We start from the raw sequence: 17,567 nt of genomic DNA, 5'->3' as shown, positions 1-17,567 counted from the left end.
AGACTCACAGGCATAGAAAACAGACTTGTGGTTGCCAAGGGTGAGGTGGGGGAGGGATGGACTGGGAGTTTGGGATTAGCAGATGCTAATATAGCTATTATATAGAGAATGGATAAACAACAAGGTCTTACTGTATAGCACAGGGAACTATATTCAATATCCTGTGATAAACCATAATGGAAAATAATATGGAAAAGAATGTATAATATATATCTGAATCACTTTGATGTACAGCAGAAATTAGCACAACATTGTAAATCAACTATACTTCACTAAACTAAATTAAAAAAAAAAGAATGTCCATAAAAACTTTACATTTTTTGCCATTGCAAAATTGAACAGGAGAAGAGAAGACAACATTTCACACTACCCCAGAGTTTTGAAGAATCTAAGGGAACTCCATTCCTGAAAAACAATTTTGCCCATAAGCAAAGGTGTGCAAAAAAGAAAATTATTTGAAGGAAAAAAATAAATAACCCAAATATATAGAATGTACAAATGTTGATAAGAAAGACAGTAATGGACTGACCTTACTTGTAGAGCAGGGCCGGTCAGGCAATGGAAGAGGCCCTGGGTCGATGTGATCAACATAATAATCATGCATAATAAAGCCCTACTAGTTAGTCCTCTATCCCCCAGACCCTCCTCTCCCCAAATTGTTGAAGCCTAAAATTCCACAAACACAGAATTGTTCTGTTAACTTAAAATTTGAAAATGTATACACTTTGGGAGAGATAGGCTTTTAAGTTTTCTGTTCTTTTAAAAGTTTAGTTTGAATATGTTTGGAAGATCCTTTCTTGCAAAGGCATGAAGGCACCTGGTGTCCAGAGCAGGGGGGAGGAGGTGCCACAGCAAAGAAGAGAGGGCTCATAGATAAGTGAGAGTTCCCACAACCTACGTTTCTCCCTTCAGTGTGCAAGGGGACTGTCTTCTTGGGGGAGATGAATATTATTTTTTTTCCTTTGCAAAAGATGGAACCAGATAATTTGTGACTGAAAGACCCTTGATTCTCCCTCTAGATGACTCTTAAGGCTACAGATGTGGAGCTAAAGTCCAGAACGATAAAGAGACATGCCCAAGGTCACACTGGGAGACCCTGAAATGGTCACATCTTATTGGTTTTCTTGCTACAGAAAGACTATTTTTAAAATCCAAGATTCCTTCACTTGTATAAAGGTATTTGAGAATCTAAAATGATAAAAATGATTAGTTGGCAGGGATGCAGGGTCACCTGACCCATCAATGAATTATTGGGGAGAAGGGGGTTCTATTTGCTTGTTTGTTTGTTTCATAAGAATTTTGAATAAATCATTCAAATGATTAGGGAATCTTCCTTAAGTTATTTCTTTAGAGACTGCATTCTCTAAATTTTTAACCATTTCTGTTTCTCCTTTTTTTGGCAATCTAATAAGGAGTTCTGAAGTCTCTGTTATTATGAAGCTCAGAGCTACTCACAAATCATCAATTATGAGTCTAGGAACCCTGACTACTGTACTCTTATATGGCATCTAAACATCACTCTTGCGTTCTGTTGTTTTGTTTTGGCCTAACGGCTAAGTTGGTCACACTTGGATAACAGCCCCAGAAATGGGTGTCCATTTGCAAACCAAAAATCTTACCTGTGGGCATTAGAGCTGTTTGCTGGTCTTTGAATAATTTAATGACTTAATTTATTCTTGCCTAGGAAGATGTGAATTACCAATGTCAGGACTTTGTAGGATAATATAGTAAAGCCACATATTCTAGTTATATGCGCTGGAGCAGTTTCAAAATATAAAAAGCCAAAATATTTAGCCTAGCAATTCAAACTACTGCAGTGCTTAATATACTTGCTTCAATTAAAAACATAAATTGAAGGAAATAAATCCTGTCCTATTCAAATATATTTATAAATTTCTGAATCTAATTGCTTGTTTATTAATATACTTCATCATTAAAATAAAGTGGAAGTGTATGCATAAATATCATATAACTATATTACTCCAAACCCCATAGCAAGCTGGACACTGTTTTTCCCTACGTGGTGGTGTTTGTTGGCATTCTCTTCCTCTATATGTCAATCAAGTTAACATAAAACTTGCCAGGATTACACTTCAACCCTTGCTAGATCACCCACCCAGCAAGTTCAAAGGGAAGAGAAACAAATGTGGAGGAATCCTCTATAACCTACCATTATCACCTGAAAAAACACTGAACAGAAGAGTCAATAAAAAAGTGATCATTAGAAATGGCTTCCAATTTTTAAAAATGCAGTGACTGACAGAAATGGAGTTAAAATGAACAGTACAGGTTGGTGGACAGGTTTACTTCTACTAGATGGTTTATACAGTGACAATGATGTTTATACAGTGACATTCTCTGATGCAAAGTATTGGTAAAATTAAGCAATTCTTTTTTGGCTGAACACTGGGCTCATCTTGGCATGACCCAATCACATTTCTGATTTACCATATTAGGAAAATTCTTAAGTAAATTTTACAGAGTTATCTCAGGGCTTAACAAGTCAACTGTAAACAAGATCAAGAGAAACATTCCTCACCATGCAAAGAAAAAGCTTGCATCACAGTGAATAGCTCCTGCCCTTGCCCTTGAGCTGCCTCTGGGGCTCAGGTTAGACCGAAGGTAGAGTGAAGCTGTGTTTAAAGCAGTACTAAAGGCAAGTTAGCCTATTGCACACCAAGAGGTCAGCAGGGTCAGAAACTGTTCCTCAGCTCTGCTTGCTCAAGAATAAGGTTCCTACATTCCCTCTCCTGTAGGAACACTGATATAGCAGTGTTTCTCAAAAGATATTTTACAGACTATCTGGTACAGACAGTACAGTACCTGGAGTACTTGTTTAAAATACAGCTTCCCAGCCAGACCACCTGGGAAACTTCCCACGGTGACTCTTACGCACCTAGGTTGAGAACCAAGCTCTTTGGGAAGTCAGTTTACCAGCAGAATGGGTGCTGGATGACTACAGAGCAAGTGAAAGGATCTGGGGAATCTTAAGGCTGGTACCAAGAAGCTGTGACACTTGATGCTAGTGTTTCCCAGACCAGGGCACAGACTTTCAAGGAAATAATTATAATAATCATAAAAATTATCATTATTATACTTAATTTGTTTAGTGCTTTCTATGTGGTAGGACTTTTCTGGGTACTTTACATCATTTACAGATCAGAATAACTTGTTCAGATGGGAACTATTATCTCCATTTTACAAATGAGTAATTTGCCCAAGTCACACAGTTGGCAATAATGTGTCTCTGGTCGCGATAGCCCCACAGCCCTGGACAGTGCTGGAGACACATCAGCAAACTGATAAATTTCTGCTTTTAGACTTCCCTTTCCATGGATATCCTGAAGATTCAGCAGCCTTCTGTTATGACTCCATGTAAAGAAACTTTTAGCAGGTTATGGTACAATTGAGTAGATAAGAGTGGCCTTTACATCATTTACGTTTTGGTTGTATATCCAAGTCTATATCCTGGTTACTTTAATTAGGTTTCAGAGCTGCCTGAGGGCCTCACCTGAATTTATGAGACATCCTGGACTCACTGAGTAACTCTGGGAAACATTCCATCAGACACACATTCGAAATCATGTTAGCACAATGCCTTCTGCAGATGGTTGCTTTTATTCATAAAATTAATCTTTGTTAGCTTTAAGTCTAGAAACGGGGGGGGACACCCCTCCACACCTTCCACGGACTATTTGTATGTGATCAGTTAGATTTTCTCCAATAACTTTTGCCCAGTGGAAGAGAAGAGATGGAGAAGCAAAAGGAAAAAAAAGATATGGGCCAGAGATGTGATCTGAATGATGTAAAGAACTGAGAATTGAGACCGTGTAGTTCTTCATACAACTGTGAACAAAGAGCTGCCTGGAGTTACCAAGACCTGAGGATGGAACTCAGACGTGGCTGAGTTAAAGGCATCAGGAGCAAAGAATGAAGAAGGACATCCTGAAGAACAGTTTTTCTGGTGCTGGTCTGGGATTTGTTTTCTGAGGCCAGTACCAGAGAAACTGTTCTCCAGGACCTCCTGCCATTGTCCTCCTCTGCCCGGATCACCCCACAAGATTGCACAGCTGCATAGACTATTTCATCTGGTAACCAATGTCCTGGGCTTAGGTCAGATCTCTTTGGAAATTATTCTGTCTCTTCAGAGATTCCTTATTCCTCACAGATTGTGCTTTAGAAAACAAAATATTACAATGGCGATGAATCGTGCAAATAAATATGTATCCATTTTAGGAAAACAGTAGATAAATGTGTTAAATTAAGGTCTTCTATGTTATTTGTCAAAATATCAGTTGGGAGTGTGTGGCTGCCTAAAGCACCGTGTTAAGAAACATCGTGGGGTTTGTCCAAGTCTCTCTGAAATGAGTGCAGTGATCAATTAGCAATGTCTGACATGGGTGCTGGATATGAAGTCAGAGCATGTTTATTTAGTATTTGCTATCACTATGAAAACAGTCAAATGTTTTTAGAGGCTGAATTCATGAGCCCATAAAGAAAGTTTCAAGATTACAAAGAATTTTTGCTACTTGTAAAAACAAGGATGAATGATTTCATTGCCTTCGATCTTCTAGCAGAATTTAGACCAGATGTACCCAAGGACAGTTGGAGATGGGGGGTGCCTGATGGGGATTTCCTTGGGGGCGGGGCAAGTGACATTCAAAAACAAAGCAAAGTTTTATGCCTTTGCTCTTATTTATTAGGTAAGTCCCTTTACATTATTTGGAATTTCAAATGATGTTAAAGAATGAATGAGAGTTTATGCTTTTCAAATGGGGGGCATGGGTTAGAAAGATTCAGAAATACTAACTTAAACTCTTAAATACGGAAGACATGACTTTTTCCAGGGCCACTAAAAATGGTTTGTTAAAAAATAACATCAATCAGAAGTTACAATTTAGAGGAAAGAATCCTTAGGGTGTTTGTTTCTGGCATGTCCTCATGGTGTATCATCTGATCTGATAAATAATAAAGATTGTTTTCATTTTGTAAATTTAAGCAATGACTCAAAGAGCAGAACATGAGAAAATCAGTAGCTGCCTCATGTTTATTTTACATTTTAAATTAACCATTATGAACTATAGATAAATATAAATTATTAGCCCAGTTTAGATTGCACAAGCAGTTTCATTTGCACCAGGATTTATTTTTATGTGTGATATTTGAAATTTACTTCATAGGCAAAGAATCTGATAGAAAGTATGTTAATTCAAGAATCAAAAGACCCAGGTTCAAGTTCTGGCTCTGACATAACTGTCACTTTGCCAATTAGTATAACCTTCTTGGACCTTGGTCTCCACAAATGGAAAATGAGTGAGTTGTTAGATTATCTCAAATATCCCTTTTGTCTTCATTACTCTGAGTCTAAATTGTAACAGAGCAACCTAAAGAAAAGATTATGAAATATATTTAATAATGTGCTGAAAGGAAAAGGGTTAAAAGTTTTTTGAACAGAGTAAAGTAATCAAAATAGATGAGAAAGAACACAAATAATCAACTCTGCTCTAAAAAACAAACTGAGAGCAAAGAGGATGCTCGTGAATTTGAACATTAGAATTTGGTTATTATAAAGAAAATGTGAACACAGGAAGGAAAAAGCAGCATAATTTAGCAAAACATTATCCGTAGCAGAACAAAATGGAGCATGGAGAAGAAAACCAACTCGCTATGGATAACCAAGGACAGAGTTGTATCTCACACAACAAGAGCAAAGTGATGGAGGGAGAGCTCTGTAGCTTAGAAACAGACAAAATGTTTGCCATGGGAGTACCATGGTGTTTCATAACAATGTTCATAGTATAAAACATTACGTTATGACTAAACATCTTATTTCTTTGCCACTTGAAAAAAAAACAGTATTTTTAAAAAAAAATGACGCTTACCTGCAGCATTCACAATTCTGTTTGCTCTCATAGATCCCTGTGGTGTTTCAACATCCCATGTTCCATCTGACTTGGGTTTCAAAGAAGTCACCGGTGCAGGATATTTTAAAAGGGCACCATATTTCCTAGCCCCAGCAGCCAGGGCCATAGTTAGAGAGTAAGGATCAATGTGACCATCCCCAGGATTATACAGTCCAGCTAAAATCTAAATCAATCACAAAAGAGTCAATATTCAAATGAATACATATACTCACTCAGTGTAACTGTATCCTGCCAGCAAATGTTTAGCAAAACTGGACTTGAAAAATGCATCATGGCATCAGATTGATCAGTCTCCACTTTTTTTTTTTCCTATGTCCAAGAGCTAGGCAGGACTCACATTGAGAGTTAAGCAGACAGGCTATTTGACAGAGGCTTGCAATTGTTTCCAACATTCATTCTCCCCTCCCCCACAAAGCAATGGAAACCAAATGTTTATTTAGACACATAACCACTAAGAACAAAGAGTTTCCAATAGTTGGCAGCTGCTCGTTCCAGATGGTAGCTAAAACCATCACTAAATTCTGGTCAATGAAATGCAAATGAAAGTGTCAAATGAAAGTGTCATGGTCACATGAACAATTTTAAGGAGACAACTGGCATATGCCCTTTGTCCCTTCTTTGTCCCTTCCTCCATTCTGCTGTCTGGAATGCAGACATGATGGCTGGTGCTCTAGCTGACATCTTGGAGTAAGAACAAAGGAGTCACATCCTAGGAATGACAAAGCAATGATCCAGAAGGCGACTGGATCCCTGAAGTCTTCATGGGTAAGAGCCACCCTTCAGCCCTGGACTGCCAAAACGAAAGAGAAATAAACGTCTATCTTGTTTAAGCATTATTATTTTGGTTTCTAACATTTGCAGTTAAATCTAATACTAAGTGATAAGTTATTTATATTTAATTGTTTAATACTGTTAATAGATTCACATGTTAAATATATATCTGGTGTCAGGAAAATGTATACTTGATTCAGTCATCAACAACTAGTTCTTAAATACCTACTTCGTGCTACGGCTTGAGGTACTGTGGGGGAAACAAAGAAGAATAAAACTCAGATGAAACAAGGAAGGAGCACTGAAATAGTACAGTTAGTTCTCATCCATTCAACAAAAATCTATTAAGCACCAAGTATCATCAAGAGGCTTTTGTCAATTTTTTTTCTGCATCTATTGAGATGATGATGTATTTTGGTCCTTTATTCTATTCATGCAATATTGCATTGATTGATTTTTAGATGTTAAACTAACCCTGCATAGCCAGGATAAATTCCACTTGGTTATGCTAAAAAAATCCTTATTATATGTTGCTGAATTCAGTTTGCTAGTATTTTGTTGAGGACTTTTGCATCAATATTCATAAGAGATACAGGTCTTTCTCTTCTTGTGATGTCTTTGTGTAGTTTTGGTATCACAGCAATACATTCTGGCCTCACAGAATAAGTTGGGAAGTGTTCAATTCTCTTCTATTTTTGGAAGAGTTTGTGAAGAATTGTAGTAATTCTTTAAATGTCTGGTAGAATTCACCAGTGAAACCATCTGGGCCCCAGCTTTTCTTTGTGGGAAGTTTTGGATTACTAATCCAATCTCTTGTTATAGGTTTAGTGCAAGAGACTTTTGGTTTTAACGGAATTTGTATTACTGTAGACTTCTAAACGTCACTTTGGTGTTTTATAATGGATATGTCCTTATGCAGTGACCCTAGATCTATTTGATTTGGCACCTTGCCCAGAGCCAGAGACTACTCTTCCCACATATTTCCATTGCTCAATGTCCTTGAGAAAAATCTGTGATGGTGAGAACTTCCAGCAGAGCATCCCAAGATTGACATATAAACAGATATAAGAATATCCTTCCTGGCAGTGGTGGCAGAATTTGAACGCAGAGAATGCAATGCAACACCAATCTGCCACCACATTGGCATCACACAAAACTACTGAAAAGGAGTGCCAGCAACCTGTCAAGACTCACAGGGGCTAACAACCCAGCTCCCAGAGCAACGCTATGAACCCTTAGGTGTCAGAGATACTACACTGGGGAGAAACACAAGCCTCTGTTTCCCTGAACAGCTCCACCTTGTACCCTTAGGTAGCATATGTACAAAGGAGTCAGAGAGCCTGGGTTCAAATCTCCTCTAGCTCTTTCTAGCTGGATGGGCTCAGGCCCACTATGTACACTATCTAAGCTGCAATTTCCTGTTTAGTAATAATCTATACCTTCTATTATTATTGTGAAGAGTAAATAGATTATACATGTAAATGGCTTTGCATAATACCTAGTACATTAAGTATGGGCTGTAGTGTTAGGTAGTGCAGTATTAGTCATTGTTATTATTATTCAAATGGGATTATCACCCAGCAAAAAGACACTAAATTCCCAAGTGGATTTTCTCAGCTAAATTTGGTTAGATTAATACCTGTCAGGGTAGTACAGCTATGAGTTAGGTGATATCTGTGTAGCAATATAACATGTACTTCTACCTTTGATTTTGTAAAAAAAAAAATGTTAGTAACACAGTCTTTCTATACACACATTTGTCACACCTGGTTATCGTCTTCTCTGCATTTCTCAAACAGAAGGTTTATTATAGAAACCTCCAGATCTGGGGGACACAGTAATAGAGAGGTATTGAAAATGCTTTCTCAGTTGTAATAGGTAGAAAGCTAATAAGATTTTTCATTACCTTTACTGTATTTAGCAAACATAATAGCCCATCTTATAATTTACCCAAATTCCAGCATTAATCATCTGATTTTGACATTCAAAATGTGTGCACAAAGTTTTTTCTAATTAAATTTCTAAAATAACATTTTCTGATCTTAATTAAAATCAACAAATGGTAAAAAAAAAAAAAAAAAAAAAAAGCCCTTAGGATAAATACCTTATTCATGTTGAGTAAAGGAAACATCTCTTGTATTTTTTCAGGTTCAATAATATACTGTTCCGTTGCATGCCAGCCAGTCCGAGTCATTTGATATTTAAATTCATCTACCCTTATAGGAGTTGTAGCAATTCTGATACTACCTGGCTGATGGAATCCCACCACCTGTGATGACAATGCCAGTAAAAACTCATAAATAAATCATTATTTGGCACTCAAACATGGTTCTTCTCCAGCACAATGAAAATGAAGGTGTGTAAGAAAAGAGATTCGCTATGCAGTGAAAGTGATAGCTATATACCATATTTACATCATATGAAAAGATGTTCTTTTGCAAATATTTACTGTTTCCTCTGTGCCAGGCACTATGCTAAGCCCCAGAGATGCTGTTGTGAACAAGAGAGATGAAGATCCTGCCTGGATGGAGCTTACAGTCTATAGGTGAAGATGGACAGCTAAACGCATAATTACAACATGAGATAGTGCTCATGTACAGAGTGGAAGAAAATTATGTGAAAAAAAGAAAGACAAAGGATTTGAAGAGGGAACATGAAGAATCAGAATGTTGCAGTGAGGAGACTAAGTGTGAATTGAAATAAACATTCATCAGGCATTTATTGAAGTCCTTTAGTTGTCCAAGCACTCAGCAAGGCCCTGGGTGACAGTGATCAAAGATGCAGTCATTATCTTCAAGTTGCCCGGAATCTGTAGGGAAGACCAATCAGTAAAGCAACAATCACAATTGAGAGGGATTCGTATTATAAGAGGTATGTGTACACATGTTCTTAGAACCAAGAGATATGCCCTCAGCTCCGCCTGACTGCTGGGTGAACAAAGTCAAGCATGGCTTCTCAAAGGAGACGCCCCCCAGGAAAGGGTGGAAGGCGAATGCTTAAATGGGGACCAGAGGGAATGCTGTCTCAGGCAGACAGCCCAGCTCATTCTAGAACTGTATGCAATTAAGAATAGCTGAAGCATCTGAGCATCGCAAAGAGTGGCAAGAGAAAACATTGGAAAGGCAGGCAGGGCTTAGCTAATGAAGGCCCTTCTTCTTTGGCTTTTGTCCTGTAGACTGTGGGGAGCCATATGATGGTTTTAGGCAAGGGAAATAGCATGAAAATTTTAAGCAGACTTCAGTCTTAGTCTATGGATACTCTTTGCCTGACACTTTATTTTGAAAGTACTAATACAAATGAGAAGAGATAAAAATAAAAGTGAGGGGGGGCTTCCCTGGTGGCGCAGTGGTTGAGAATCCGCCTGCCAATGTAGGGGACATGGGTTTAAGCCCTGGTCTGGGAAGATCCCACATGCCACCGAGCAACTGGGCCCGTGAGCCACAACTACTGAGCCTGCATGTCTGGAGCCTGTGCTCCGCAACAAGAGAGGCTGCGATAGTGAGAGGCCCGCGCACCGCGATGAAGAGTGGCCCCCACTTGCCGCAACTAGAGAAAGCCCTCGCACAGAAACTAAGATCCAACACAGCCAAAAATAAACAAACAAACAAACAAACATATTTTTTTAAAAAAGTGAGGGGCTTTTAGTGAAGTACTTTTCAAAGGCATGTGACAATCTGGCATGTACAGATGTCAGATCCTTTGCAATCCAGTGCAGAAAGGCTGTGATATCTTAGTTTCTAGATATAGAAGCTGACTAAAGATATTTTTGAAAGCTGCTTTTATTCTTTCCTCATTTAAAAAATCAGGAGCAGGTAATTACATGGGTAATACACTTCAAGAAATTAAATTGATTGAAAAGCAAGCTCTAGAGGTTCTCATCTTAAACTCTCATCAGAATCTTCTACCACATTTCACATGCCATGGCTATCACTACACACAGCGATACATGATGATATCAAAATCCTTCAGTAATCTTATGTATCTCTGAGAAACTGACCTAAAAAGACAATTTCAAGCTAAATGCATTTACCTGTCCGGTTTCTTCTTCCAGTTTCTCATAAAGTTTGATGCTATCATAATGTATTTTCTTTAAGTTTATTCCAGGATGAAAGTAAGTTGTTAAACCTGCCTTAAAAGTGGGGAGGAAAGGAAATACCGAAAAAAATTAACATTCTCATAATGTTGACAGTTTATCTGTTAAGAAGTAATTTACTACTGGCAAGAAATTGACAAGCACCAGCCAGTCCTCTGGGATGAGAACACATCAGCAAGAGTTTGAATGCACATTGCATAAGGCTCGTGACAGTTATAAGAACCCACTTGAACCACATAAATGAGAGCCAGCCAACAAACATATATAGTAAGTCCGTAAAAGTTATTAGGGAAAGGATTGTTTGCAGATTCAGAAATGGGATGACTTAGATGGAATCACTTAGGTTAGGAATGTACGCTATTAGGAAAAATATGGGGGGACGGCATACAATGTGGACTCAAACCAACAAAGCGTGTGTTCCCTTAAGGAGAAGGACTATGAACAAGCAAGCAAAAAGTTTTCCTTGTCCCAATCCCCACCATTCCCTTGAATCGAGCGGCCCTCCTATTTTCTTTCTTGAAATTTCCAAAATTGAAGAAGTAGAACATTCCTAGGAATTAGAGCCTGTTGAGTGATGAACAGACCTTTGTCATAGCTTAACCAGTTGATGAATGAGCACATAGATTATACCCTGCAAACATTTCCTGAATAAATATTGAATAATCACTCTCAGGAAAATATCTAAATATTACCTGCCAAACCCCTTTTTATCAACTCTGGCGGATGCAATATAGTATCCAGACAAAGAATTCTAAGCAATGATATGAAGCAGGTTCTCTCAGTTAAGTATCTGGGGCCCCATTCAGCAGCTAATTTATCCTGGAAAGCTCATCCGAATACAATCTGTTTAAAATAAAGTCTGTTTGCGAGTATTTATAAAGTTCTTCGTGTTGGGCATTTGGTTCTACTGATATCACTTATATGCAGAATCTAAAAAAAGTGATACAAATGAACTTATTTACAGAACAGACATAGACTCACAAGACATAGAAAACAAACTAATGGTTACCAAAGGGGAAAGAGCCAGGGAGGGATAAATTGGGAATTTGGGATTAACAGATACATACTACTATATATAAAATATTGATAGATAAACAATGAAGACCTACTATGTAGCACAGGGAACTATATTTAATGTCTTGTAATAACCTATAATAGAAAAGAATCTGAAAAAGAATATATATGTATAACTGAATCACTTTATTGTACGCCTGAAACTAACACAACTTTGTAAATCAACTGTACTTCAATTAAAAAAAAAAAAATCCGCCATTTAAGTTCATCAGTGATCCTTTATGGACCAGAATCCTCCGTGTCTATCAAGTACGTGTTCAAGCATTTGGCTACTTTTCCAAGAAAAATGTTGGCCCAACGTCATAGGTCCTCTCATAGCACAGCCCCATAATGAGGCAACTGTCAGTCAGGTTCCCTAACTTTCAGCCAAATATCACATCCTTCTTTACATGCTTGGTATCTAGTGTGATATGAAGTTTTCTAGTTCAATAATAGAGAATCTCTGGCCTTCAGGCATCTTCTAGAGAACTCAATTTTGTTTTCAATATATCTTGTGTCAGTTGAGAAAATGGATATTCACAAGCCTGGGCCTAGGGTTCTGTTCACCATTCACTCCTCAAGATCCTCTAAGTTTAACCTAGGTTAAGCCAGACCACCCGAAAATGATATATCTACACTACATCAATCTTCTTCCCCCCCCGGAAAGCTGTTTTCATAGAATGAGTTAATTATCTCTCTACTGAAAGAGTCATATCAGTTTGTTTTGTAAAGCTCTTACTCAAAACATTTAGATCAATATCCTTTTTTTAGGGAACAAAGTCTTCTAGGAATTTCTGGTCAAGGAAAAATTGGTCTTTCTTACTGAAATGCTATAACTATTTCTACTGAACAATCCATACAACCCTAGTTTCCTTGCTGCCAGGACAGTCAGAAGTAAATCCTGAGCTCAATTTTTTGTCAGGTTAAAATTACACACACACACATGTGTATATATATATATATATATATATATATATATATATAAAATTTTTGTATTCCTTACATTTTTTATCAACCAGTTTTTGTCTTTTGATCTGTGTTTAAAATTTGGGGTCAACCGTATCTGTGCTTTTATCGTGAGTTATTTGAATGTAATGTCCTGCATGGTATTTATTGTTAACTTGTGTGTCAGTCCTGTGGCATGGGGTGGAAGAAGGGTACAATGTTTTTCCTTTCTGGGCTCCAGCAAGGATATTTTAAGTGGGAAGTTTGAAGAAGAAGAAAAACACTGTTCTTATCCTTCAAGATTTTATAGTCTGACTGGGGTCATGAAACTTTCATACATGAAACAATGAAATCAAGAGCATATGATTAAGTGCCAGAGCATAGAGAGAAAAACACAAGAACTAAGGGAACTAAGAGAAGAGAAGATGCTGGAAGGATCACAGAAGGCTTCATGGAGGACAGGCAGGGGCTTACTTTCGATTTGAAGAAAGAAAATGATTATAGTTGGTGGAGAAGATAAAAGAGGGAAGATGAAACACAGACAAGAATAATCATTAAGACAACAAGGTCCTATTGTATAGCACAGGGAACTATATTCAATATCCTGTGATAAACCATAATGGAAAAGAATATTAAAAAGAATATAAATATGTATAACTGAATCACTTTGCTGTACAGCAGAAATTACCACAACGTTGTAAATCAACTATACTTCAATTTAAAAAAAAGAATAATCATTAAGAATTATAACCCTTTGAGTAAAATAAGAATTTATAAATCCTTGTTGATATAAATAAATAAATAAGTAGGGAGAGTGGAAGGCTCTTCCTTCTAGCAGACTAACAATAAGTATGAAAGAATGATGCAGTTAGAAAAATCATCCATGGATGCTAAAGCTAGTGATGTTCTCTCTCTCTTTAATAATCCTTCCCGCTCTGTCATGAGCCTCTACAGTCTCAAAAAGCCCAGTGACTGACCTCAAGCCTTCCCATATCCCAGTGCTTCCATGCACTTGCGTCCAATAAAAATATTTGAGCATACCCACTAAAATATGTGTATTTCTTTATTCCCACATGACATATAAATATGTATTACTATATTAGCAGAGATCATAAAACACACAAAAACAACTGGAAATGAATTAAATATTGTAAATAATTCTTACTTTATTGATTGTGCAGAAAGGTTTTTGAATTTTAAAAATTTATTGTGTAGAAAAGCTTTTGAATATTAAGCTTATTAATATTTTAGCAAGGGCTATGTAATATTTTATATTACTAAAATATATATGTTGGATTAACGTTGGTAAAACAGCGATTTGAAGGTCTAATTTCTTGGTGTGTTTTCTTTTGTGTTGGTTTGAATGGCTGTGATAGCTGAAGAAGCTATCTGTCAATGATACAAAGATGTAAGTGGGAGAAGTGCCCCCTCTTGGCTGTACTCTCTGTATCTTGACGCCACTTCTTCCATTCCCATCACCACCTACCAAAAGGTTTGTACTGAAATTTGACTATTAATGTTTCACGTTCTCTTGTCCATCAGCTTTTGTAAGTTAATTGGGAGGTACTGCATTTTACATTTTAAAAAATGGGTACAAACCCACTGAGACTCCTCATTTGGGAAAATGTTAAATGGGTTTAAACTTAACTTTAAATTTATCTCTTGCATGTATGAGAGTTTTTTCTAGGTGATACATATCATTTTGGCCAGAAAAATCTAATAATGATACCAACATTTCCAAACACCCCTTCTCAAAATGCTTTCTTTCCAACAGGACTATTTTCCAAAAATTATTTTTCACTTATTGTGAGCATCACCTTGACTTTGAAGGAATAAACTGCATCTTTTGTTTTGTATGTATCTACTACATAGAATTACTGGCAGCCACTTCCATCACTACAAAGATCACCAAATTGGGGACACTTGTCTTTTTGTAAAAGAAAAACTTTAAGTTTTACAACTCTTTTGATTATTGTTATGGGATAACCAACAAACCTCGGTGTAGTACAACACATTCCCTCTCCCTTTCATCACAAATAATATTATTTAAAGCTTTGTTTCTATAAAATCGATCATAACATTGGTATCCTATAGCATGTGATCTGCAATATGTCATGACAGACTGAAGACAAAATAAAGAATGGGGACGCTCCCACTGTGGAGCACCACCCTCTCCCTTAGGCAACATTGGTATCATACACAATATGTCACCCACATCAAAGGTGAGGGCTATTTATAAAGATTAGTAAAGCTTAATGTCTTTCTTATATTTTTAGATAAAAATAAACAGAGGGCTTCCCTGGTGGCGCAGTGGTTGAGAGTCTGCCTGCCAATGCAGGGGACACGGGTTCGTGCCCCGGTCCGGGAAGATCCCACATGCCGCGGAGCGGCTGGGCCCGTGAGCCATGGCCACTGAGCCTGCGCGTCCGGAGCCTGTGCTCTGCAACGGGAGAGGCCACAGCAGTGAGAGGCCTGTGTACCGCAAAAAAAAAATAAATAATAATAAATAAAATAAAATAAACAGAAAGGTCTAACATTGTCTTCCTACACCCCAAATGGATAATCTTGCATCTTTAGTCCTCAGCCCTCCAAAACATCCACTTTGACACCATTCCCAGGGGCAGCCTCTCCTGGGGACCCCATATGCCAAAACTGCTTCTTTCTCCATTCTCTCCCCTTTCCTTCCATCCTACAAGAAATGTTCTATATTAGCAGTAGTATTGGGTGCTGACAGAACAGTCTCGTTAAAGTCCAGCAAAACCTCAAGGCTATTGGATTTGTGATTCCATTTTGAATATTCACATTGCAAGCTGTGCCCTCCTCCCCGGCGCATCTGATTCCTGCATGTCCCAGAAATGTTTAGCCTTGAGCACATGTTATTCTTCAGTGAGACTGCCTTTATTTTTGTAGTCTGCCCCTTCAGCTGGCCCCCCAAAACGTCCACATTCTCATATCTGCTCCAAAATTTCTCTGTGTTAAAAAATGAATGGATAAAGAAAATGTGGTGTATATATATAATGGAATATTACTCAGCCATAAAAAAGAAATTCTGTCATTTGCAACAACATGGATGGAACTTGACAGCATTATGCTAAATAAAACAAGACAAAGAACTATAAATACCAAATATCATATGATCTCATTTACATGAGGAATCTAAAAACAAACAAACAAAACAATGGAACTCAGAGATACAGAGAACAGATTGATGGTTGCTAGAGGCAGGGGTGGTGAGGGGGTGAGCTGTGTGGCGGGGGTCGAAAGGCACGAACTTCCAGTTATAAGATAAAGAAGTCCTGGGGATGGAACGTACAGCATGCTGACTACAGTTAACAATACTGTAGTGTATATTTGAAAGTCGCTAAGAGAGTACCTCTTAAAAGTTCTCATCACAAGAAAAAAATTTTGTAACTATGTGTGGTAATGGATGTTAACCAGACTTACTGTGATCATTTTGCAATATATACAAATATCAAATCATTATGTTCTACACCTGAAACTATTATGTCAATTATATCTAAAAAAAATTCTAATCTGTGGCATTTCTTCAGGATGCTCTCTGGTGGGAGACCCCCTTGTGTGCAAGAAATCCTCTATTCAGCTTCCTAGGGCAATCCAGTTTTCTTTTCCTTTATTTGTAGGGGCCCAAATAACCTGGCTTCTGATGCCTGAGTCCATCTTGAGCTCACCCTGCATGAATCTTATTTTGTGAACCAGAGCCTACTACTTTGTTCACAAAGCAGAAAAATGCCTTTTCCACTCATTCTGGTATCTCTCTGCTTAAGGGGAAATTATTTTGCACAGTTAACTTTTAAGAAGAAGCCATCATCTTAAAAACTTTGCCCACTTTTCTTAAAAGATCTTAGGCTAAGGATATGTTGCTTTATTGTTATTATTATTATTCATGGGATGTTTAAGAAGTAATATTCAGGGATTCTAATTATTCTAGTAACTAAATTGCAGGTTACATCAAGTCAATCCACTATAAATGAACAAAAAAGTAATTAAAATATTAGAGTGTACACCCTCCTTAACAATCCGGAAGTGTTAAAAGGGTGTAAGCCCTCCCTCTCAGGATATTCCCATTTGCCAAAATTTCCCTCTGCTTACATGCTCTTACCTGGAGAGCCTCATGGCCCCCTTGCTCCCTCACTCCTGCCCAGTCTCTGCTCAAGTGTCACCTTTTCGAAGTAGCCTCCAGGCTCCTCCACCCCCATCATTCTTCATCCCTTTACCCCGCTCTACTCTGTGGCACCGATTACTCTAGAGCATCATTTCTGTTTTTTCCATCCGCCCCACCAGAATGTGGCTCCTTGAGGGCAGGGGCTTTGTTTTGCGCACTGCTGTGTCCTCACCTCCTAGAACAGTGCTGGCCTGACACAATATAGGCTCTTCATAAATATTTGTTGAAAGACTGACCGAATGTCCACTAAAAAGAAGTCATAGGAGAGCTGTGGGAGAAATGCAGGCTTCCTATTCTATGATAAAAGGAAATCTGCATAGAAAGTCTAGTTCAGAGAGGGGAGAAGAGCCAGAGGGTCAGTGGCTTCCTGGGCCCCTCTCTCCAGGTAGCAGGAAGCAAGCTGAGGGAGAACTGCTGACACAAGAGACAAATGTGCCTATGGAGACTCAGAAAAGACACTCAGGGAGGACCAGGTAGCTGGGCCTCCCTCCCAGACTGAGGAGTGAGAGGGCTGGCAGGGGAAGAAAGAAGGAAGAGGAGCAGGGCTTGATGCCATTTTTCTAGAAGTCTCCATCCAATTGGTGGGTGTGGTCTGACT

At 38.1% G+C, this 17,567-nt stretch overlaps 1 protein-coding gene across 1 annotated transcript in view; it reads right to left on the bottom strand.

Moving 5' to 3' along the window:
* DMGDH (dimethylglycine dehydrogenase) overlaps nt 1–17,567 on the bottom strand; it is a gene marked incomplete at both ends in the record, with an annotated part of 60,244 nt that overhangs the window by 40,322 nt on the left and 2,355 nt on the right. The window contains 3 exons of the mRNA XM_079703954.1: nt 5,883–6,087; nt 8,800–8,964; nt 10,726–10,824. Coding sequence (XP_079560080.1) covers nt 5,883–6,087; nt 8,800–8,964; nt 10,726–10,824 — 469 coding nt within the window. The remainder of the gene's footprint in view (nt 1–5,882; nt 6,088–8,799; nt 8,965–10,725; nt 10,825–17,567) is intronic.

The sequence above is a fragment of the Hyperoodon ampullatus genome (assembly GCF_949752795.1).
Source record: "Hyperoodon ampullatus genome assembly, chromosome: 4".
Taxonomy (NCBI): Eukaryota; Metazoa; Chordata; class Mammalia; order Artiodactyla; family Ziphiidae; genus Hyperoodon; species Hyperoodon ampullatus.
This window is presented reverse-complemented; position numbering and strand designations above follow the sequence as displayed.